We start from the raw sequence: 24,816 nt of genomic DNA, 5'->3' as shown, positions 1-24,816 counted from the left end.
GTCTGACTAGAGACAATAACCATTATCAGAAGGACACTCATTTATTAACTCTTTTTCCAGAGGTAATTACTCTTGGATAAATCAGTATAGAGGATATGTGTGCCCATTTTATAAGATATAAAGCATAAATTTTATTCTTTTCAATTATTGTAGAGGCTATTGTTATTTTAATTTAATTTTAAATTATTATCATTCTGTCCTATATGTGTATTTTTGGAGCCAAGGTCTCTTTCAGGCACAAAATTACTATTATAACACATGGAAATACGATTTCTTCTGTAAATCTGTGCTTTATGTTTAATTTTCAAGGTTAGAATATGGCAAAAGATGCCTAAATAGTCAAATAACAAGAAAAAAATTGAAGTCTCATGCAGAAATTTTTTTCTATTTAGCAAACTTACTGCAGTTAAGCACTTTTTTAAAATTCCTTCCACTCCTAGTATTCAGTCCCACCCAGAGTGTAAAAAGAAAAAAAAAATAATGCGAGTTAACATTTTAAATTCTTGTGTCTTGAGCATAATATGTTAATATAAAGTCACCCAAAAAGTCATAAATACTGGGGCCGGCGATGTGGTGCTAGAGGTAAGGTGTCTGCTTTGCAAGCACTAGCCAAGGAAAGGACCACGGTTCGATCCCCCGGCATCCCATATGGTCCCCCAAGCCAGGGGCAATTTCTGAGCGTGTAGCCAGGAGTAACCCCTGAGCATCAAACGGGTGTGGCCTGAAAAACCAAAAAAAAAAAAAAAGTTATAAATACTACAGATTCCCAAGCCTCAACTCCAGAGTTTTAAAGTCAAATTTTAAGATTAGAGAGATGGAAATCACTTGTTAATAAACAATCTATTTAATACTTACATTGGTAATTTCTGGCTATCTATTGAGAAAGTCAGAATTACGTGAATGTGAATACTCACATAGCCTATGAACCATAAGCAGAAAGCAGGGGAGATCCATTCTCTGGCATGAATTCCACAGTCAATCCATATCGCATTTTTGGCTCTTTGTTCTTTACTAGAAACCTGCCAAAGGAAACCCAACCAATAACAAAATGCCTCGGGATACAACTTCCATTTGTTCTTGAGAATATTTAATCTTTTCGAAGAATTTATGAAATATGCATTACTCTTTAATTGCCTTTGGGAATTCTCAAGGCAAATTAAAAAGTGGTGGGATTAAAGGTCATGTAGATGTTGAGAGTCAAGAATGAAGTTTGCAGCCAATGTTTTTCTTATTTAAAACTCATTTTTAAATGTTTATTTTATTTTATTAAAATCATTATGATTTACAAAGCCCATAATAGTTGGGTTTCATATAATGAATACATATAATGAATGGAGGCTAATCTCACCACTAGTGATAACCTTCCTGCTCCATGTTCCCAGAATGTATCCTAACCACCATCCTTTACCCATTAGCCTGCCAGTATAATAGGCCCATTGAAAGTTTAGGTTGTGAGTGATTCCCGACTGTGAGTGTTGCCTGTGTGTGTTTTTCCACTGTCCTGTCTCCGAAACCTCTTGGGAGTGGGCCGAAAAGGGCCCAGAAAAAAATAGCACTTCCAGAAGCTCACCCAAGGGCCAGAGTGCCAAATAACTGTGTCGGACCATGAAAACCGGCTATCTGCAGTATTCTGCAGAAAGGAAGGTCGCCTGTTTGTGACATCAGGCTAAGAAAATCTACACCCACCCAGTGATTCCCTACTGTGAGTATTGCCTGTGTGTGTTTTTCCACTGTCCTGTTTCCAAAACCTCTTGGGAGTGGGCCGAAAAGGGCCCAGAAAAATAGCACTTTCAGAGGCTGCAGAAGAGCATGGCTGTGAAGCAAAGTGGAGCAGCAGAGCACTCTTTCTACCCAATGAACCCCATCACAACACGCAGAAAAAAATTACACTACAAGCGGGAAAATAGGGAAACCTCACAGGCAATCAGCATGCACAGAGAATGAAGACAATAGCTTGGATGACCTAAAAAACTTCGACCATCTCATTACCCTCTCAGACAAGGAGTTTAGAATAGCAATATGGAAGATGTTTGTAGAACTCAAAGATTGATCATAGATTGATCTGAACAAAACACAAAGACAGAAATCAGAAAACTCCAAACTGAAATAACAGATCTGGAAAACACGGTAGCTGAACTAAAAAACTCAGTAGATGGCCTTGCCAGCAGGGTAAAAGCAGCTGAGGACAGAATTGGTGTGCTGGAAGATGAGATGCAGAAAAACTCAACACAGCAGAAGAAATTGGAAAATAACCTTAAGACAAAAGATCAGGCAATAAAAAAAGTACTCAAGGAATGTGAACAAATGAAAATAGAAGTCTTTGATAAACTCAACAGAAACAACATAAGCATCATTGGAGTCCCAAGACCCAGATAGGAGATCTCCAGGAAGAATCAAATGTCAAAGACATTATCAAAGAGATACTCCAGAGTTAAAAACTACATGCAATCAAATCCTGCATGCCCAAAGAGTACCAGCTAAAAGAAACCCGAAGAAAAACACCCCAAGACATATCATAGTTACAATAACAAATCCCACAGATAGAGATAGAATACTGAAAGCAGCAAGATCAAAAAGGGAAATTACATTCAAAGGAGCATCCCTAAGACTTACAGCAGACATGTCACAGAGACTCTCAAGGCCAGAAGACAGTGGTGGGATATTGTGACAAGACTGAAGGAAATGGATGCCTCACCGAGAATACTGCACCCTGCCTGACTCACGTTTAGGTTTGAAGGAAGAATACATAGCTTCATGAATAAACAACAGCTCAGAAACTTCACAGATGAAAAAACCAGCCTTAAAGGAAAAACTGACAGGTCTACTCTAAGACAAGAGAGACGAACAAACACAGCAAACTTATCTACAAAGATAACATTAAATCCTATGACAATCACCTTCCTCAATGTCAATGGACTAAATTCACCAATTAAAAGACACAGAGTGGCAAAATAGGTCAAAAAGATGAATCCAACTTTCTACTGCCTACAAGAAACACACCTGAATAGTCAGAACAAACATAAACTCAAAAGGCTGGAGAAAAACCGTCCAATCAAACAACAGACTTAAAAAAGCTGGAGTGGCCATATTAATATCTGATGACACCAACTTTGTACTCAGAAAAGTTGTAAAGGACAAAGATGGACACTATGTACTAATCAAGGGATTTGTGAAACATGAAGAAATCAGACTATTAAACATATATACACCCAATGAGAGACCAGCAAATTATCTAATACAATTACTGACAAATCTGAAAGAAGATATCAATAATAACACAATAATTGTGGTAGACCTCAACACGGCCATGTCAACACTTGATAGGTCAATCAGACTGAAACCCAACAAAAACATACTAACCCTGAAAAGAGTAATGGAAGAAAGAGGACTAGTAGATATATATAGGACACTCCATCCCCCAAAACCTAGATGCACATTCTTCTCCAATGTACATGGGTCATTCTCCAGAATAGACCACATGCTGACACATAAAACATACCTTCATAAAATCAAGAAGATAGAAATCTTGCAGGCTACCTTTGCTGACCACAAGGCTCTGAAATTAGATGTGAACTACAAAGCCACACAGAAGAAAAACTTTAACAATTGGAACTGAAACAGCCTGCTACTGAAAAACCAGTGGGTCTGAGATGAAATCATAGAGGAAATCAAAACTTTCCTGGAAACAAATGATAATGAAGACACAAACTGCCAGAATCTATGGGACACAGCAAAAGCGGTCTTGAGAGGAAAATTTATAGCTTTGCAAGCACACATCAGGAAGGAAGAAGGGATACTTGAATAACTTAATGACGCAGCTCATAAAATTAGAAAATGACCAACAAAAGGAACCAAAAATAGGGAGACAGAAGGAAATAAAAAAAAACTGAAAGTAGAAATCAATGAAGTGGAAAACCAAAAAACAATCTGAAAGATCAACGAAAGCAGAAGTTGGTTCTTTAAAAAAATAAACAGATTGATAGACCATTGGCAAAATTTACAAGAAAGAAAGAGAAACCTGATAACCCGTATTAGAAATGAGAAGGGGGAGATCATGACAGATACTTCAGATATCCAAAGGGTAATCAGAGACTACTTTGAGAAACTTTGTGCTATCAAACATGAGAACCTAGAAGAAATGGATAATTCTTGGACACTTACAACCTTTTACAATTAAGTAAGGAAGATATAGCATATCTAAACACACTATCACTACTGAGGAAATTGAAACTGTAATCAAACATCTGCCTAAAAAGAAAAGCCCAGGCCCATATGGATTTACTAATGAATTCTTTCAAACCTTTCAAGAAGAGCTACTACCAATCCGAGCCAGGCTCTTCCATAAAATTGAGAAAACGGAACACTCCCAAACAGTTTCTATGAAGCCAACATCACCTTGATACCAAAACCAGACAGAGATGCTGCCAAAAAAGAAAATTACAGACCAATATCCCTGATGAATGCAAATGCAAAGATCTTCAACAAAATCCTGGCAAATAGGATCCAATGCATCATCAAGAAGATCATACACTACGACCAAGTAGGTTTCATCCCAGGAATGCAAGGATGGTTTGACATCCGTAAATCCATCAATATCATACACAAGAAAAATAAACAAGAAAAATAAAAATCACATGATCATATCAATAGATGGAGAGAAAGCATTTGATAAGATCCAACAACCATTCTTGATCAAAACTCTCAGCAAGATGGGAATGAAAGGAACCTTTCTCAATCTAGTTGAAGCCATCTACCACAAGCCAATGGAAAATATTATCCTTAATAGAGAAAAACTAAAAGCCTTTCCTCTAAATTCTGGTACAAGACAAGGCTGTCCTCTCTCACCACTCCTCTTCAAAATGGTACTGGAAGTGCTTGCTATAGCAATCAGGCAAGAAAAAGATATCAAGGAAATCCAGATAGGAAAGGAAGAAGTCAAGCTCTCACTGTTTGCAGATGACATGATACTCTACTTAGAAAACCCTATAGACACTACCAAAAAGCTTCTAGAAACAATAGACTCATATAGCAAGATGGCAGGCTACAAAATTAACACACAACAATCAATGGTTTTTTTTATACACCAATAATGATAGGGAAGAGATGGCCATCAAGAAGGCAATCCCATTCACATTAGTACCACACAAACTCAAATATCTTGGAGTCAACTTGACCAAAGACATGAAGGACCTATACAAAGAAAACTATAAAGCCCTGCTCCAAGAAATAAGAGAGGACACATGGAAATGGAAACACATACCGTGCTCATGGATTGACAGTATTAACATCATGAAAATGGCAATACTCCCCAAAGCACTGTACAGATTTAATGCAATCCCTCTAAAGCTACCCATGACATTCTGCAAAAAGTGGATTAGGCACTTATGAAGTTCATCTGGAACAATAAACACCCTTGAATAGATAAAGCTCTCCTAGGGAAAAGGAGTATGGGAGGCATTACTTTCCCCAACTTTAAACTGTACTACAAAGCAATAGTTATCAAAACAGCATGGTATTGGAATAAAGATAGACCCTCAGATCAGTGGAATAGGCTCGAGTTCTCAGACAATGTTCCCCAGACATACAATCACCTAATCTTTGACAGAGGAGCAAGAAATCCTAAGTGGAGCAGGGAAAACCTCTTCAACAAGTGGTGCTAGAAGAACCGGTTAGCCACTTGCAAAAAAGCGAACATAGACCCGAAGTTAACATCATGTACGAAGGTAAAATCCAAACGGATTAAAGACCTTGATATCAGACCTGATACCATAAGGTATATAGAACAACATGTAGGTAAAACACTTCATGACATTGAGATTAAAGGCATCTTTAAGGAGGAAACTGCACTTTCCAAACAAGTGGAAGCAGAGATAAACATATGGGAATACATTAAGCTGAGAAGCTTCTGCACCTCAAAAGAAGTAGTGCCCAGAATACAAGAGCCACCCACCATGTGGGAGAAACTATTCACCCAATACCCATCAGATAAAGGGCTAACATCCAAAATATACGGGGCACTGACATAACTTTACAAAAAAAAACATCTAATCCCATCAAAAATGGGGAGAAGTAATGGACAGACACTTTGATAAAAAAGAAATACAAATGGCCAAAAGGAACATGAAAAAATGCTCCTCATCACTGATCATCAGGGAGATGCAAATCAAAACAATGATGAGATACCACCTCACACCACAGAGATTGGCACACATCACAAAGAATGAGAACAATCGATGCTGGCGGGGATGTGGAGAGAAAGGAATTCTTATCCATTGCTGGTGGGAATGCTGTCTAGTCCAACCTCTATGGAAAGTGATATGGAGATTCCTCCAAAATCTAGAAATTGAGCTCCCATACAATCCACCTATACCACTCCTAGGAATATACCCTAGGAACACAAGATACAATACAAAAACCCCTTCCTCACACCTATGCTTATTGCAGCACTATTCACAATAGCCAGGCTCTGGAAACAATCAAGATGCCCTTCACCAGATGAATGGCTAAAGAAACTGTGGTATATATACACAATGGAATATTATGCAGCTGTCAGGAAAGATGAAGTCATGAAATTTTCCTATACATGGATGTACAATGGAGTCTATTATGCTGAGTGAAATAAGTCAGAGGGAGAGAGAGATGTAGAATAGTCTCACTCATCTATGGGTTTTAAGAAAAATAAAAGTCATCTTTGCAACAATCCTCAGAGACAATGAGCGGAGGGCTGGAACTTCCAGCTCACTTCATGAAGCTCACCACAAAGAGTGGTGAGTGCAGTTATAGAAATAACTACACTGAGAGCTACCATAATCATGTGAATAAATGAGGGAACTGAAAGCCTGTCTAGAGTACAGGTGGGGTGGGGTGGGATGGAGGGAGATTTGGGACATTGGTGGTGGGAATGTTGCACTGGTGAAGGGGGGTGTTCTTTACATGACTGAAACCTAATCACAATCATATTTGTAATCAAGATGTTTAAATAAATAAAAAAATACTAAAAAAACTTAAATAACTGAGCAATAAACCATTGACTTTTAAAAAAAAAGAAAATTTAGGTTGTTAGAGTTTGGGTCTCTTTTTGTTTGTTTGTTTTTGTTTTTAGTTTTTGGGCCACACCTGGCAGTGCTCAGGGGTTACTCTTGGCAGGCACGGGGGACCATATGGGACAGTGGGACTCGAACCAACCACCTTTGGTCCTGTATTGGCTGCTTGCAAGGCAAACACCACTGTGCTATCTCTCCGGGCCCCGACTTTGGGTCTCTTGATTACATTTTTGTTGACTTTAGTTTGGATATTTAGTTATTCTTTTTTTTTTTTATTCTCCACTAATGAACCTGAGACCGCTTGGCCCCTAGTCCCCATCTTTTCATATTTCTCCTCTCCCACTCTTTCTTTTATTTCTCCTAGCTATATAATCTTGGAGCAAGTGTGTTCATTGCTCCATAACTACTCAGTTATATCAGAGCATCATGTGGAAGGGTAGACTCAAGAATTCGTTTCAGGCCTTAACTTTGCTCATTAGTTCTAACTGGGTGTGTGCTGGGGAGGCACCCCCATGGAATGTGTGGCTTAGAGAAAAGCCCAGGAAAGAAAAACCGATTGTACTAAAGAGAAAATTGGAGACCTTCTTCCCTCATCATTTACTCACAAATGAACTTTTTACTTTGACTGGCCAATTCACTCACCAAAAGGGTTCAAAGTTTTATATGTTCCCCTGCATTTTGCACTGCAAGTTTTCATGAGTAAAGATTAACAACCAGGAATTTTTTTTTGAATGTATTTTTTTTTAAATTTTTTTTTTATTTAAACACCTTGATTACATACATGATTGTGTTTGGGTTTCAGTCATAAAAGGAACACCACCCATCACCAGTGCAACATTCCCATCACCCAAGTCCCAAATCACCCTCCTCCCCACCCAACCCCAGCCTGTACCCTAAACAGGCTCTACATTTCCCTCATACATTCTCAATATTAGGACAGTTCAAAATGTAGTTATTTCTCTAACTAAACTCATCACTCTTTGTGGTGAGCTTCCTGAGGTGAGCTGGAACTTCCAGCTCTTTTCTCTTTTGTGTCTGAAAATTATTATTACAAGGGTGTCTTTCATTTTTCTTAAAACCCATAGATGAGTGAGACCATTCTGCGTTTTTCTCTCTCTCTCTGACTTATTTCACTCAGCATAATAGATTCCATGTACATCCATGTATAGGAAAATTTCATGACTTCATCTCTCCTGACAGCTGCATAATATTCCATTGTGTATATGTACCACAGTTTCTTTAGCCATTCATCTGTTGAAGGGCATCTTGGTTGTTTCCAGAGTCTTGCTATGGTAAATAGAGCTGCAATGAATATAGGTGTAAGGAAGGGGTTTTTGTATTGTATTTTTGTGTTCCTAGGGTATATTCCTAGGAGTGGTATAGCTGGATCGTATGGGAGCTCGATTTCCAGTTTTTGGAGGAATCTCCATATCGCTTTCCATAAAGGTTGAACTAGACAGCATTCCCACCAGCAGTGGATAAGAGTTCCTTTCTCTCCACATCCCCGCCAACACTGTTTATTCTCATTCTTTGTGATGTGTGCCATTCTCTGGGGTGTGAGGTGGTATCTCATCGTTGTTTTGATTTGCATCTCCCTGATGATTAGTGATGTGGAACATTTTTTCATGTGTCTTTTGGCCATGCGTATTTCTTCTTTGTCAAAGTGTCTGTTCATTTCTTCTCCCCATTTTTTGATGGGGTTAGATGTTTTTTTCTTGTAAAGTTCTGTCAGTGCCTTGTATATTTTGGAGATTAGCCCCTTATCTGATGGGTATTGGGTGAATAGTTTCTCCCACTCAGTGGGTGGCTCTTGTATCCTGGGCACTATTTCCTTTGAGGTGCAGAAGCTTCTCAGCTTAATATATTCCCATCTGTTAATCTCTGCTTTCACTAGCTTGGAGAGTGCAGTTTCCTCCTTGAAGATGCCTGTAATGTCCTGTAGTGTTTTGCCTATGTGCTGTTCTATATATCTTATGGTTTTGGGGCTGATATCGAGGTCTTTAATCCATTTGGATTTTACCTTTGTACATGATGTTAGCTGGGGGTCTAAGTTTAATTTTTTGCAAGTGGCTATCCAATTGTGCCAACACCACTTGTTGAAGAGGCTTTCCCTGCTCCATTTAGGATTTCCTGCTCCTTTATCAAAAATTAGATGGTTGTACGTCTGGGGAACATTTTCTGAGTATTCAAGCCTATTCCACTGATCTGAGGACCTATCCTTATTCCAATACCATGCTGTTTTGATAACTGTTGCTTTGTAGTACAGTTTAAAGTTGGGAAAAGTAATTCCTCCCATATTCTTTTTCCCAATGATTGCTTTAGCTATTCGAGGGTGTTTATTGTTCCAAATGAATTTCAAAAGTGTCTGATCCACTTCTTTGAAGAATGTCCTGGGTATCTTTAGAGGGATGGCATTAAATCTGTATAATGCCTTGGGGAGTATTGACATTTTGATGATGTTAATCCTGCCAATCCATGAGCAGGGTATGTGTTTCCATTTCCGTGTGTCCTCTCTTATTTCTTGGAGCAGAGTTTTATAGTTTTCTTTGTATAGGTCCTTCACATATTTAGTCAAGTTGATTCCAAGATATTTGAGTTTGTGTGGTACTATTGTGAATGGGGTTGTTTTCTTAATGTCCATTTCTTCTTTATTACTGTTGGTGTATAGAAAGGCCATTGATTTTTGTGTGTTAATTTTGTAGCCTGCCACCTTGCTATATGAGTCTATTGTTTCTAGAAGCTTTTTGATAGAGTCTTTAGGGTTTTCTAAGTAGAGTATCATGTCATCTGCAAACAGTGAGAGCTTGACTTCTTCCTTTCCTATCTGGATTCCCTTGATATCCTTTTCTTGCCTAATCGCTATAGCAAGTACTTCCAGTGCTATGTTGAATAGGAGTGGTGAGAGAGGACAGCCTTGTCTTGTGCCAGAATTTAGAGGGAAGGCTTTCAGTTTTTCTCCATTGAGGATAATATTTGCCACTGGCTTGTGGTAGATGGCCTTCACTATATTGAGAAAGGTTCCCTCCATTCCCATCTTGCTGAGAGTTTTGATCAAGAATGGGTGTTGGACCTTATCAAATGCTTTCTCTGCATCTATTGATATGATCATGTGGTTTTTATTTTTCTTGTTATTGATGTTGTGTATTATGTTGATAGATTTACGGATGTTAAACCAGCCTTGCATTCCTGGGATGAAACCTACTTGATCGTAGTGGATGATCTTCTTAATGAGGCATTGAATCCTATTTGCCAGGATTTTGTTGAGGATCTTTGCATCTGCATTCATCAGTGATATTGGTCTGTAATTTTCTTTTTTGGTAGCGTCTCTGTCTGGTTTAGGTATCAAGGTGATGTTGGCTTCATAAAAGCTATTTGGAAGTGTTTCTGTTTGTTCAATTTCATGAAAGAGTCTTGCCAAGATTGGTAGTAGTTCCTCTTGGAAAGTTTGATAGAATTCATTAGTGAATCCATCTGGACCTGGGCTTTTGTTTTTCGGCAGACATTTGATTACTGTTTTAATTTCATCAATGGTGATGGGGGTGTTTAGATATGCTACATCCTCTTCCTTCAACCGTGGAAGATTATAAGAGTCCAAGAATTTATCCATTTCTTCCAGGTTCTCATTTTTAGTGGCGTAGAGTTTTTCAAAGTAGTTTCTGATTACCCTTTGAATCTCTGTCATATCAGTAGTGATCTCTCCTTTTTCATTCCTGATACGAGTTATCAAGTTTCTCTCTCTCTCTTTCTTTGTTAGGTTTGCCAGTGGTCTATCAATCTTGTTTATTTTTTCAAAGAACCAACTTCTGCTTTCGTTGATCTTTCGGATTGTTTTTTGAGTTTCCACTTCGTTGATTTCTGCTCTCAGCTTTGTTATTTCCTTCTGTCTTCCTGTTCTTGGGTCCTTTTGTTGAGCATTTTCTAGTTCTATTAGCTGTGTCATTAAGCTACTCAGGTAAGCTCCTTCTTCCTTCCTGATGTGTGCTTGCAAAGCTATAAAATTTCCTTTCAGTACTGCTTTTGCTGTGTCCCATAAGTTCTGAGAGTTTGTGTCTTTATTGTCATTTGTTTCCAGGAACCTTTTTATTTCCTCCTTGATTTCATCTCGGACCCACTGGTTATTGAGCATGAGGCTGTTTAACTTCCAGGTGTTAAAGTGTTTCTTCTGAGTCCCTTTGGAGTTCACAAATAATTTCAGAGCCTTGTGGTCAGCGAAGGTAGTCTGCAAAATTTCTATCCTCTTGATCTTATGGAGGTATGTTTTATGTGCCAGCATGTAGTCTATCCTGGAGAATGTCCCATGTACATTGGAGAAGAATGTGTATCCAGGTTTCTGGGGATGGAGTGTCCTATATATATCCACTAGGCCTCTTTCTTCCATTTCTCTCCTCAGGTCTAGTATATTCTTGTTGGGTTTCAGTCTGGTTGACCTGTCCAGTGTTGACAAAGCCGTGTTTAGGTCCCCCACAATTATTGTGTTGTTGTTGATATTATTTTTCAGATTTGTCAGCAGTTGTATTAAATATTTTGCTGGCCCCTCATTCGGTGCATATATGTTTAGGAGAGTGAATTCTTCCTGCTCTACGTACCCCTTGATTAATATAAAATGTCCGTCTTTGTCCCTTACAACCTTCCTGAGTATAAAGTTTGCATTATCTGATATTAGTATGGCCACTCCAGCTTTTTTATGGGTGTTGTTTGCTTGGATAACTTTTCTCCAGCCTTTTATTTTGAGTCTATGTTTGTTCTGACTATTCAGGTGCGTTTCTTGTAGGCAGCAGAAGGTTGGATTGAGTTTTTTGATCCATTTAGCCACTCTGTGTCTCTTAACTGGTGCATTTAGTCCATTGACGTTGAGAGAAAGAATTGTCCTGGGATTTAACGCCATCTTTATTTCAAAATTTGGTGTGTCTTTTGGGTAGTCTTGTCTTAGATTAGGTCTTTCAGTTTTTCTCTTAAGACTGGTTTTGTGTCTGTGAAGTTTCTGAGCTGTTTTTTGTCTGTGAAACCATGTATTCTTCCATCAAACCGGAAAGTGAGTTTTGCTGGGTATAGTATTCTGGGTGAAGCATTCATTTCATTCAGTCTTGTCACAATATCCCACCACTGCTTTCTGGCATTGAGCGTTTCTGGTGACAGGTCTGCTGTAAATCTCAGGGAAGCTTGCTTGAACATGATTTCCCCTTTTGATCTTGCTGTTTTCAGAATTCTGTCTCTATCTGTGGGATTTGTCATTGTGACTAGGATGTGTCTTGGGGTGGTTTTTCTGGGGTCTCTTTTGGTTGGTACTCTTCGGGCATGCAGGATTTGATCACATATATTCTTTAGCTCTGGAAGTTTCTCTTTAATGATGTTCTTGACCATTGATTCTTCCTGGAAATTTTCTTCCTGGGTCTCTGGGACTCCAATGATTCTTAAGTTGTTTCTGTTGATCTTATCATAGACTTCTATTTTCGTCTGTTCCCATTCTTTGACTAATTTTTCCATTGTCTGCTCATTTGCTTTAAGTTTTTTGTCCAATATCTCCTGCTGTATGGAATTGTTATGTATCTCATCTTCCACAGCACCAAGTCTATTCTCAGCTTCTGATACCCTGTCCCAGAGCTTATCCATTTTGTCATTCACTTCGTTTACTGAGTTTTTCAGGCCTGTTAGTTGACATGTTATTTCAGTTTGGAGTTTTGTCATTTCTGCCTTCATATTTTCTTGGTTCTTATTAGTGTTCTGTTCAACTCGATCCATGGTTTCTTGGAGTCTGTTGAGCACCTTCCATATTGCTAGTCTAAAGTCCTTATCTGAGAGGTTGATTAGTTGTTCAGTCATTATCTGGTCCTCAGAATTGTCATCTTCATTCTCTATGTCTGATGCTGGCCTGCGCTGTTTCCCCATTGTCACATTTGTATTGTGGGTTTTTCTACGTGTTGTAGTGGTATTCATTGTCTATATGATGTAGGCAGCACACTCCTCTGGCTCCTCCCTTTCTGGATGGGCTGACTTGCCTCTAAGGGAGGGGAGTCCTCCGTGGATGAAGCCTCACACTGGGTCAAATCTTAGGCCCGAGCATGTAACAGAGAAGACAGTCCAGAGAGAAATGTTTGCTTCTGTGATATAGCGCCGTTCTTAGTGTGATTTTTCCTTCTTGTTGCAATGGAGTTCTTTCCTTAGAAAGAGTGCACGGCCGCGTAGCGAAGCGGAGCGGCCGTGCTCCTCTGAGCCTCTTTTTGCCCCACTCGCAAGAGTTTCACGCAAGAGGACAGTAGACAGACATAGACAGGTCTCACTCACAGTCTTTCACAGCTGAGCCCCACTGGGCCGGTGTACTTTCGCGGATTTTCCCCGCCTGGTGTCACACACAGGGAGCCAGTTTTTGCCAACAACCAGGAATTCTAAAGCTGAGTAGAAAACTTATTTTTTTAAAGGTAGAAACCAATCCCTAAGTACTTGGCTATTAAATTTTTAGAAACATTTGTATTATAAATAATTCCAGAATACAAAATAAAATAAATTAAGCCCTAACAAGAATCATTAGAGAACTAACATAGTCCTAAAGTCGACAGAGCAATAACATACCTTTAGCACATAAAGTGGGTTCTTTTCAAATGAAGATCCAATGTGGACTTTTTCAACCATATCGGGATACATCTCAGTTATCACTTCCATCCATGTATAGATCTAACAAAGCAAAGCATAGGAGTCAGTTCAAAGCAAAACCTAGAAATAACTTCAAAGTTTATTCCAGAACAAAGGAAGAAGACAACTCCCTAGGGAAGGATCACCCTCAAAGGCCTTTATGCAGGGAAATAAGGCAGCCCCTAACCTCTCAGGGTGAAGGTGTCCTTCTTCTATTTAGGAAAGCCAATAAAATTAGAGTTTGGGAAAGTATCAAGGTTCAGAGAAAGAGTAGAAATATAGTTCTACTATGTGATAAAGTAGGAAAAGTATGGATCCTGAAAATTATTTTAATATTCCCGATGTTAGGTATGAAATTATCTTTACTTTTCCTTTAAGAATTCACGTTTACATAGAACATTTAAAAATATTACTTTCAAGAGGAAGATACAGGAAGAGCTAGGTGGCCTTTTGGTATAAAAACACCTACAGAGACATTTTCCCATTTCACTCACAGTGAAATCCAAGAAAGGTCAGAAACAAAGTGAGGATAATGGGATGGAAGCAATTCTCTTCTAGGGCTTGGGGATGAGGCTCAAATGGTAGACCACATACCTTTCATGTGGGTTTAATCCCTATGAGGTACTCACAATTAAAAAAAAATACTCTTGTACACTGAGAAAGAATTTGATTCTAGATCTGTCTCCTAGGTAGAAATCTAGTGGTTTTGTCAAGATTTTAGTGAAGAAAACTTAATCAATAAAAATTATAGGGCTGACTTTAGTTTGACTTCCATTTCAAAAATATTTAATTATTGTCTTCTTTGAGATCCAAAGGAACCCGGTCATATTTCAGTGTGCAATTCTTTCTTAGGAAGTATACTTTTCATTCCTTCTGAAATAGGAATTTCTGAGAACTTCCCTAGAGTTGACCTCAAATAACAATGCTAGATAATGAAAGCTAGAATATAATTTACCCTTGAATTCTCTTAGAGCAGAATAACTGTGTGTGTGGTGATTTCATGCTGGGTATTGCATTACAAACCACATGGAGGATGACTTGTCACCAAGTACTAATGCTGCCATTATTTTAAGTGTTTGGGATTTAATCATTAGGGATTCTTCATAGAAACTGTTTTTTGCGCTACTAGTCTAATGAATGAATAATTGGAAGCCTCTCATATTCTAATAAATTATTCTACATTGTTATGCCCTCCATGTGGGAGAAAAAACAGTTTGGTATGCAAGCAAGTTTACAGAATAACTTTATGCATTTCCCAAACTAATCAGGAGTTAATGAAGGTGACTTTTTTAGACACATTTTTTAAATAATTTTTAAGAAGTATTTTTAAGATATTTCTTTTACTCCCTATAGCGGCTTATTTAAGATTTCCCAGTGAGGTTCAAAAACAAAATAACTTTTTAGCTTCCCCAAGTAATTTGTAGTATTCTGCTGAAGAATTCAGAGTTTGAAGGAAAATGCCAGCAGGATTTTCAAAAGCAAGTTTGCAAGTCCCTTTAAACTCCTTTGAACAGTGTGTGAATGTGTGTGTTCACATGTATTTGTGCATAGGGTGGGTGTATATGTAGTACAGTGTGTAGAGATCTTGATGCCCCCCCTTTGAGGTGGGTTGGTCTCCCTACCTCAATTCATATATGAAAGGCTTAAATCAAAGTACTTCAGAAAATAATACATTTGGAAAGAGGGTATCTGAGACATAATTAAATTAACGTGAAACCACTAGAGTGGATCCCAATCCACCTGGTTGGGTCCTTAAAATAAGTATAGCATAAGGGGCCGGAGCAGTGGCACAAGTGATAAGGTGTCTGCCTTGCCCGCAGTAGCCTAGGACGGATCGCGGTTCAATCTCCTGTAGTCCCATATGGTCTCCCACGCCAGGAGCGATTTCTGAGCGCATACGCCCGAGGTTTCATCGGGTGTGACCCAAAAACAAACAAAAAATAAGTATAGCATAAAAGGCTAGGAAAGTGCACCAAGAGTGTCCCAGTCCCTTTCCTTGCACAACATGGTACCAAGAGCAATGATAGAGTTGAACAACAAGCACCATAGTTCCTGTGCATCCCTGGTTGCCCAAACACACACACAAAGTGGCCAACAGATGATAGAGATAGTGGGATGTGCACACACAAAGAAAAGACCTTAAGAGAATGGTGCACAAGAGAACAGTTGTATCTACAAAGCTAAAAGAGACACTCTGGGAGATATTATGGGCTAATCCTTGATGCTGGATTCTCAGTCTTGTGGACACTGAGAGAGTAAATGACTATTGTTTACATTCTCCAGCCTGTGGATTTTTACTATGTTAGATCAATGCAGTACATGGCAAATCAACATTGTTATGCACAGTTTTCCCTCTTATGTCTTTCCAACTCTGTGCTAAAGCAAGTGTAATAACACAACACTCTTGGAACAAAATAATTTAAACTTTTTAATATTTAAAAAGTAGTTCTCTTTAAAACATTCCTTCTTCCCTTGTAACTCCACATAGCAGTGTCAAATTTACTCTGTCTAGTTTGCTTACTCCTCCTGCTTAGCTGTTATATTTGGGTTATGATACACTGATGCTGTACAGATGGCAAATTCTGGGAGATGGCCTTATAGAGAAACCATAGACCAGGGAGGAAAAGTAAAGAAAGAGGATGTAATTTTAAGATCCTCGTCAATCAGCCTGACACATTCATCCCAGAAGCAGACCAGATTCTGCTTTTACTAACTGGAAAGGAACAGATGCTTTTAGAAGATTAAATAAAAAATTGATTAAGCCTTCGTTATATTAAAACCATGAAATGGTCCTTAACTTACCAAGTCAAACATGATAAAAATGAATAATATTAAACAATATAGTAGTGTATGCCTATAAAAGAATAAAAGATAACTAAGGATTTTTATTACTTGATGTGCACCATATTAAAAGAAAATTCTTTAGGGCTTGATACATTCAACCAATAAACATGGGGAAATCACTCTTAGTGTTGTGTGTGAAAGTTTATGGTGGTCAATTGAAATTTGAGATTTTGCTCAGGATCTCTCTAGGAAAACTGAAACCTGTAAATACTGATAGAAAAAATTAATTTCTTAAATAGTAAAACAAAGATGTCAACATCATGGTAAGTTCATGTAAGATCCTTTTCAGGAGAATATATTGTACTTTAATGAAATAATGTGGAAATTATTCAGCAGGAGTATCTTGATAGGTTGGTCCAAAGAGATATGATTAATTGAACTGTCCATTTTACAGTTGCAGTTGCAATTAAAAGGCTCTATTTTTATTTTCTATTGTTCCTTAGCATGGGAGTTTGCTTAGCTGTAAACTAGCAATAGTTCAGCACTACTTGCTACACATTCAAATATTGAACAATCTTCTCAGGAAGATATAGAAGAGAGGATGAGTTGCCACCATAGAATCAACACCAGCATTTTTTATTACCTCTTCCTATGGATTGTAATTCTCTCAATTCCCGTAGTTGCCGTGGCAATTCTGTTTAAATAAAAATAGATATATGGAGAGAAGTATAACTGCTTACTTCATTTAGAGAATGGTACTGTTCATAGTAGGAGGAGGAGGCCCGGGGGGCCATTGTGTCATTAAAAGTTTGCTGTTGGATAAGATCTTCCACATCTTCGATCAAAACTCTAGGGGAAAAAACAGAGGGTGAGCTGGTTCCCAAGCAAACCTTGAACTTGTCCTACATAGTCATTGCAAACACAATATTCACAGATGAGCAAAGGATAGGGGTGAAGGTTGCTACCTATTCTGACCAGCAAAAGTTCCTCAGGGTGAACACAACACCATCTATAGTGAGTAAGGGAACATTTCAAATTCTCTTGATGAAACCCCTTTGGGTACTGAAAAGAAAGTGCATCTCTACTTTGAGATTTTGAGAAAGTGTCATGTTTTTATTAAAACTCACCCTTTCATCCATTATCAACATTTCAACATTATCAACATTTCTTGATCATGATTTTTTGTATCTTTCATTTTACATTTAGGTAAATGACATTTAGGTTAAAGACTATATTCTTCAATCTAGAGTATTTTTAGTATTTTTAGTTAAGAACCAAAGGAAAACAGAAAATATTTTCATGTTTCATTAGGATGACTGTTGACTTAGATTAGATATTCTGTATAGTCTGTGATTACCAAATCTCCAGAGAAATAGAAGCTCAGGTAAAACAGAAGTCTGGGAAAGGTATCTTAGCTTCTAAGGCAGCAAACCCTTACAAGGCATTAATAATGATATAATATATTACCCAGAGTTTCCCAAGGATGCATAGAAAAGTGAATGAGATTCAGGAAAAGATAGGGCAGTAGTATGAGCTGATATTAGGGAAATAGATACAGAGAGATATTGGTTAAAAGAATGCAAATGAAAGAAGATAAGAACTTTAAACACAACTGCCATTTGATAAACTTTTTTGTTCAGAGCTGGTAATCAAGAAATGTTCATCGAACTTTGTGAAGGAAGCAAAATCTCCTTCAAAGGCAGCTTTCTCCAGAGTTATCAAAGAACTCTACTCAAGTGAGTGACAACCCTGCTTCTGAATCTGGTACAGAGTAAGGAAAGCACAATAAAGAAGTAAATAGACAACTCTACAGGTCAGCTAGTCAAGTAATCATTCCCAGTTAAGTGGCACAGTTGTTCTAAGAGGTTGAGCCCTTGATCCAAGGTCACAGATCGAGCCACTCTTTGTTGCCATATTTAATGTATTTACTTTTCCAGTAAGCAATTATATGATTATCTAGTAAAATGCATAATAAGAGCTTATAACAGCTACTCAGTATTGAATGATGCCTACCTGAATGGAATTCTGCTCTCATTTAAGTGGGCCTTTACATCGCTTACATCAGATGTGTTCACAAAAAAATGGACTTCTTTATTCTTTGCAATAAATTCAGCTGTTACTGGCTGCCAGAGGACAATCTGCAGTTTCAACAGGGAGAAATTGATAAACCAAAACAAACTGTTCACACCATCCTTATCTGTAGTTAAAGGCATAAAAGTGTGTTTTTAATAGAAGTGAAAAAGACATTTCCTGGCCACTGATCCCCTTTCATACACTTGACAATATAAATGTTTATTTTGTAGGTCGCTTGTTTTATTCTTTTTTGTAATCTAAGCTACTAAAGAGGTTTTGGAACATATTGGGAACTCAATATATATTTGGTGAGACTGGAATGGATGAGTTAATGAATATATGTATGACACAGATATAAAACTGAGTGCTTATACCAGATGTTTAAAAGAAAATGCAAACTTTATCTAAATTTTATAATTTTCTTAATGAAAAATTCCATAGTTTGTTGTTATTATGTTGTTGATTTTCTTTAATATAATTGATTATATATGTAATGTTGCATATGTAATAAATATAATTATAAAATAGTATAATTATATTTCCTTTAATATAAAATAAGAACCAACTTTTTCTTTCATTGATCTTTTGGATTTCCACCTCATTGATTTATGCTCTAAGATTTGTTATTTCCTTTTGCCTACCTATTTTTTAGTTCCTTTTGTTGATTATTTTGAATTTTATAAGCTGTGTCCTTAAGTTATTTATGTAGGTCCTTCTTCCTTTCTTATATGTGCTTGCAAAGTTATAAATTTTCCTCTTAGTACTGCTTTTGCTGTGTCCCATAAATTATGATAATTTGTGTGTTCATTTTTATTTGTTTCCAGGAATGTTTTGATTTCCTTTTTGATTTCATCTCTGATCCACTGGTTGTTCGGTAGTGAGCTGTTTAATTTTCAGGTGTTAACGTTTTTCTTCTGTGTCCCTTTGTAGTTCATGTCTAATTTCAGTGCCTTGTGATCTGAGACGGTAAACTGTATGATTTCTATCCTCTTGACTTTATGGAGATATGTTTTATGGCCAGCATGAGATCTATTCTGGAGAATGACCAATCTGCATTTGAGTGTGTGTGTATAGTCTCCAGAATAGATCTCATGCTGGCCCATATTATATATACATATATATACACATATACATATATATATATACATATACATATATATATATACTATTCCAGTTTCTTCCATTTCTCTTTTCAGAGCTAGTATATATTTTTGGGGTTTAAGTATGGTTGCCCTATCAAGAAGTGACAGATCAGTGTTGAGGTCTCCCACTGTTATTGTGTTGCTATTGATATCTTCTTTCAGATTTATCAACATGATGGTCTCTCATTGGGTGCGTGTATGTTTAGAAGTGTGATATCTTCCTGTTATACATATCCCTTGATTAGTACAAAATGCTCATCTTTATCCCTTATAACTTTTCTGAGTCTAAAGTTTGTGTCATCTGATATTAATATAGCCGGCTACTCCAGATTTTTTTTTTTTAGGTTTTTGGGCCACACCCAGTGTTGCTCAGGGGTTACTCCTGGCTGTCTGCTCAGAAATAGCTCCTGGCAGGCACAGGGGACCATATGGGACACCGGGATTCGAACCAACCACCTTAGGTCCTGGATTGGCTGCTTGCAAGGCAAACGCCGCTGTGCTATCTCTCCGGGCCCATTCTTTTTTTTTTTTTAAATATGAAACGCTTCATGAATTTGCATGTCATCCTTGTGCAGGGGCCATGCTAATCTTCTCTGTATTGTTCCAATTTTAGTATATGTGCTGCCGAAGTGAGCACCACTCCAGATTTTCTAAGGAAATTGTTTGCTTGGATGATTTTCCTCCAACCTTTGATTTTGAGACTATTTTTGTTCTGATTATTCAGATGTGTTTCTTGTAGGCACCAAAATGTTGGATTCAACTTTTGATCCATTTTGCCACTCTGTGTCTCTTAATAGGTGCAGTTAGTCCATTGACATTGAGAGAGATAATTGTCATGGTATTTAGTGTCATCTTTGTGTAGACGTTTGGTATCTGTTGATCTCTCTTGTCTTAAAGTAGACCTTTAAGTTTTTTTTTTTTTAAGCTTGTGTTGAGTCTGTAAAGATTCTGAGCTGTTGTTTATCTGTGAAGCTATGTATACTTAGTTCAAACCTGAAAATGTGTTTGGCTGGGTGCAGTATTCTAGGTGAAACATTCATTTCATTGAGTTTTTTCACTATAGCCTACCACTGTCTTCTGCCTTAAAGGGTTTTTTTGTTTTGTTTTGTTTTGTTTTTGGTGACAGATCTTCTGTAAATCTTAAGCATGCTCCTTTGAATGTATTTTCACTTTTTGATCTTGATCCTTTTAATATTTTATCCCTATGTGTGGGATTCTTCATTATGATTAGAATGTGTCTTGGGGTGATTTTCTTTGGGTCTCTTTTAGCTGGTACTCTTCAGGCATGCAGGATTTGCTTTAGCTCTAGGAGTTTCTCTGCAATGATGTTCTTAACTGTTGATTCTGCCTGGGAATTTTCTTCCTAGGTCTCTGGGACTCTCATGATTCTTATATTGTTTCTGTTGAGTTTATCAAAGACTTCAATTTTTATCTGTTCACATTCTTTGAGTAATTTTTCCATTGTCTGATTATTTGTTTTAATGCTCTTTTCCAATTTCTTCTATTGTATGGAGTTGTTTTGCATCTCATCTTCCAGCTCATGATTTTATCCTTAGCTGCTGTTACCCTGTTGGAAAGGCTTTCCATTGAGGTTTTCATTTTGTCTACTAAGTATTTCAGACCTGTTATTTCAGTTTGAAATTTTATGATTTCTATCTTCATATCCTCTTGATTCTTATTGAGGCTCCATTCAACTCCATCTATGTTTCTTTGAGTTCTATGAAAATCCTCCATATTTATTCGCTAAACTCCTTATCTGAGAGGCTAATTAGGTAGTTGGCAGCTTTTAGGTCATCAGAGCTGTCATTTTCATTCTCTATGCATGGTGTTGGCCTGTGTTGTTTTCCCATTATCATGCTTGGTTTTTTTTTCCTATGTGTTATGGTGTGGTTCATTAGCTAGAAGATGCTCATAGCCACAAAGTGAAGTTGAGAGACGGCATTCCTCTGCCTTTACTCTTTGTGGGTAGGATAGCTCACCTCTGAAGAAGAGCCCTCAGGGAGTGATAGACAGAGAGGATCAAAGTCCAGGTCACAGAACAGCAGAGAGGCAATGTCCAGAATCTTATATATATGGAGCATGAACTCTGTCACTGAACTTCATCCTCAGACATATGGCTTTTAATTACTTAAAATTGAAGCTCAGGTTCCAAAACGTAGAGATAAACTTAGAAATAACTTCTTGTGTCCACGTTTCTTTTGTATACCACTTGCTAGGGTCTGGAGCCAGAGTTGAAGGACAAGACTACACAATTGGAGTATAGCTGAGCAAAACTTTAATCTGTCTGTGAACACCTCCAAACTAAACCGTCAAGGTTGTCTCTCGCCATAAGCTTATATTGTTATCTCAAGTTACTATCATGACAAGCAAATAGACTAAATGAAGCTAAATTGTGGGAACGAGACAAATCATGTGATTATGTGAAGTGGAGCAGGAAATAAGAAGGGAAGTACTACCTCCTAGATCTAAATCAAACTCATAGGAGCAAACAAGGAACACAACCTATATATCAAGTAAAAATCAGTATAAAGATAAATAAGGGTAGAATTACCTCATAAAGAGCAGTAAAATTCTGCAGAAGTTCAACTTGCCTTGAAGTCCTAGGAAGAGCAAATAAGACCTGGCCACTGGGAAAAAACAAACAGAATTTATGTAGTTAATTAAAAAATTGATAATGAGAGAAATTGGTCACTGCCATTATCCATGCTTAAGGGCTACAGCACCAAAAAGGGACCCTTCCAGCAGGTAACAGGGGAGGGAGGAGACCTGAGGGCAGGGTCAAACCTTGGCATGGTTATGACCATCATTCCCATTTAGGGCTGCATTCCAGGGAAGGGACCAGCCACAGGTGACAAAGGAGGACTAAGACCCAAGGGTAGGACCAAACCCTGACATGGTCACTGTCATTTCTCCCCACCTCCCCCTGCCAACTCTCCAGATCCATGAGTCTGTATACTGTACAGGTCAAGGCAGTCTAGACCCAACACTGACTTTCTTTAGGTAATCCACAGCCCATAAAACACAACAGCAAAGAAATGAAGTAGCTTGTAACACCTCTGCCATACTTTAACAAGCACAGTCAACTAGAAAAATAAACTCAAAATAGAATATACCTCTAATCACTTCTAACACAGTAAGTTCAACAGATTACTTTATTAAACAACCTGAAACTTCAACACTCTAAGCTACCAAATGCAAAGAAATATGGGTAAACTAAGGTAGACACTAGCAGCTGAGGATATAGAGAGAAATCCTAGCAAATTTCCAAGTCCACCAAAAGGCATGAGCCTAATAGATGAGGACCTAAAAGTGGCAATAAATGCCATAGCAATAGAAATCAAGGAATCACCAGCTAGTGAGAGTAAGAAATCTATAGATGAATATTTCAACCAACTCAAAGGAGAACTTTTACAGAAGATGAGAGAATCCATACAAATGAAATTAAGGGAAATAATATCTTAGCACATCGTAATAGCAGAATTACACAGTTGGAGAATTGCTTAGAAGAACTTGAAGTAAAACTGTAAACCAAAAATGACAAAAAAGCCAATAAGGAAATAAGAGGTAAAGCATTGGAAGAAAATGTTAGGCATTTAATGAACAAGACAAAATAAATAATCTATGAATTGCAGGAATACCAAAGGGGAGGAAATAGGTAAAAGAGAAGAACAAGTAGTGAGGAAAATAATAGCAGAAAATTTTCCCACTCTCTGGAAAGAGGCATGGATACAAATCCAAGAGGCAAAAGAGCCCTTAATAAAATGGACCCTAATAAAGCAACACGAAGACATATAGTAATCCAAATGGCAAACGAAGAGAAAAGAATCAAACCAGATCTCCCGTTTGAAACAATTCAAGCAAGACGACAGTGGAATGACATATTTAAACAACTGAATGAAAGAAACTTTCAACCTAGAGTCCACTACCTGGAAAAACTCTCATTTATATGGAAGGGAGAACTAAAAACATTCTCAGACAAAAAAGAACTTGCACTATTTGCGCTAACCAAACTGACTCTAAATAAACTACTCAGAGATGAATTACACAATTCAAACACTCAATTGTAACAACAACCACCCTGTGCAATACAATTGTACAACAGCCCTCAGCAACAGCAATTACAAAAAATTAATTTAATTAATTAATTAAGAACTAATTTTTTGCCTAGGATCGGTGCAAAAACCAAGACCACCAACTACAGGAGACTGATTGAAACAACAGTGATGGAACAGAACTTCTGGAACTGTAAAGGAAGACTTTATCCTATGACATGTACAAATACTAAGATCACAAATTTCTTTTTAAAGCAATGTGTTTTGGATCCTTGGGTCCAAGGAAGGGGTTTTACTGTCTTTTGTTTCATTCATTTTTTGGTTTTGTTTTGTTTTCGGGCCATCCCAGCTATGCTCAGAGTTTACTCATTACCCTGCACTAAGTGATCACTCCTAGTGGGCTCTGGGCGGACTAGAAGGGATACCAGTAGTTGAACCCAGGTAGCTCATGTGCAAGTCAAGCACCCTGCCTACCGTACTATTATTTTAGCTCCAGGAATTGCTTTTTTGGGGGGTGAGGAGGAAATACCTGTCAGTACTCAGGGAACTCCTGGCTCTTGCTCCTGGCTCAAGGGCACGCCTTGCAATCTTGAGGGATGATATGAGATGTTGGGAATTAAACCCAGATTAGCTGCATGCAAGGAAAATCCCCTACACACTGTCCTATTGCTCCAGTTCTAAATTGCTAGGTTTTGTTGAATCTCAATTCTTAGGTTTTTTTTAGAAGCCTTCATACTAAATCAGTCAACATTCCTACCAACACTTGATAAGGATTCCTTTTTCCTCACATCTGCACCAGCACTGATTGACATTTCTCTCTCTTTTTTTTTAAATGTGTGCTAATTTTAATATTGTATTTTAAAGATTATATTCTTGTTGAAGTAAGTAGTCAGTCTTTGTTGCAGGAATTTGTCTATATATAAAAGAACAAATTTAGGTCAGACCAGAAGAGTTCAAGCCAAGTCAGTAGAACCTATCTGCTGATCCAAAGACTTTGGAGAAGTGAATTTGATTTTATATATACGTTTTTAAGTTTTCCTACAATGTCAAGGACATACTCTTGGTTCTATTCTTGGAGATCACTCTTGGGATTCT

The 24,816-nt window shown here is 37.8% G+C and overlaps 1 protein-coding gene and 1 non-coding gene across 2 annotated transcripts in view; both read right to left on the bottom strand.

The window, feature by feature from the left end:
• CPB2 (carboxypeptidase B2) overlaps window positions 1-24,816 on the bottom strand; it is a 65,111-nt gene that overhangs the window by 28,181 nt on the left and 12,114 nt on the right. Inside the window, 5 exon segments of the mRNA XM_049778899.1 lie at window positions 915-1,019; window positions 13,611-13,712; window positions 17,195-17,303; window positions 18,468-18,592; window positions 22,221-22,296. Of these exon segments, the coding sequence (XP_049634856.1) occupies window positions 915-1,019; window positions 13,611-13,712; window positions 17,195-17,303; window positions 18,468-18,592; window positions 22,221-22,296 (517 nt within the window).
• LOC126016913 (U6 spliceosomal RNA) lies at window positions 20,200-20,306 on the bottom strand. The gene has a single exon (XR_007498598.1). It is a non-coding gene; the product is annotated as a U6 spliceosomal RNA (small nuclear RNA).

This window comes from Suncus etruscus, chromosome 8 (assembly GCF_024139225.1).
Source record: "Suncus etruscus isolate mSunEtr1 chromosome 8, mSunEtr1.pri.cur, whole genome shotgun sequence".
NCBI classification, from domain to species: domain Eukaryota; kingdom Metazoa; phylum Chordata; class Mammalia; order Eulipotyphla; family Soricidae; genus Suncus; species Suncus etruscus.
This window is presented reverse-complemented; position numbering and strand designations above follow the sequence as displayed.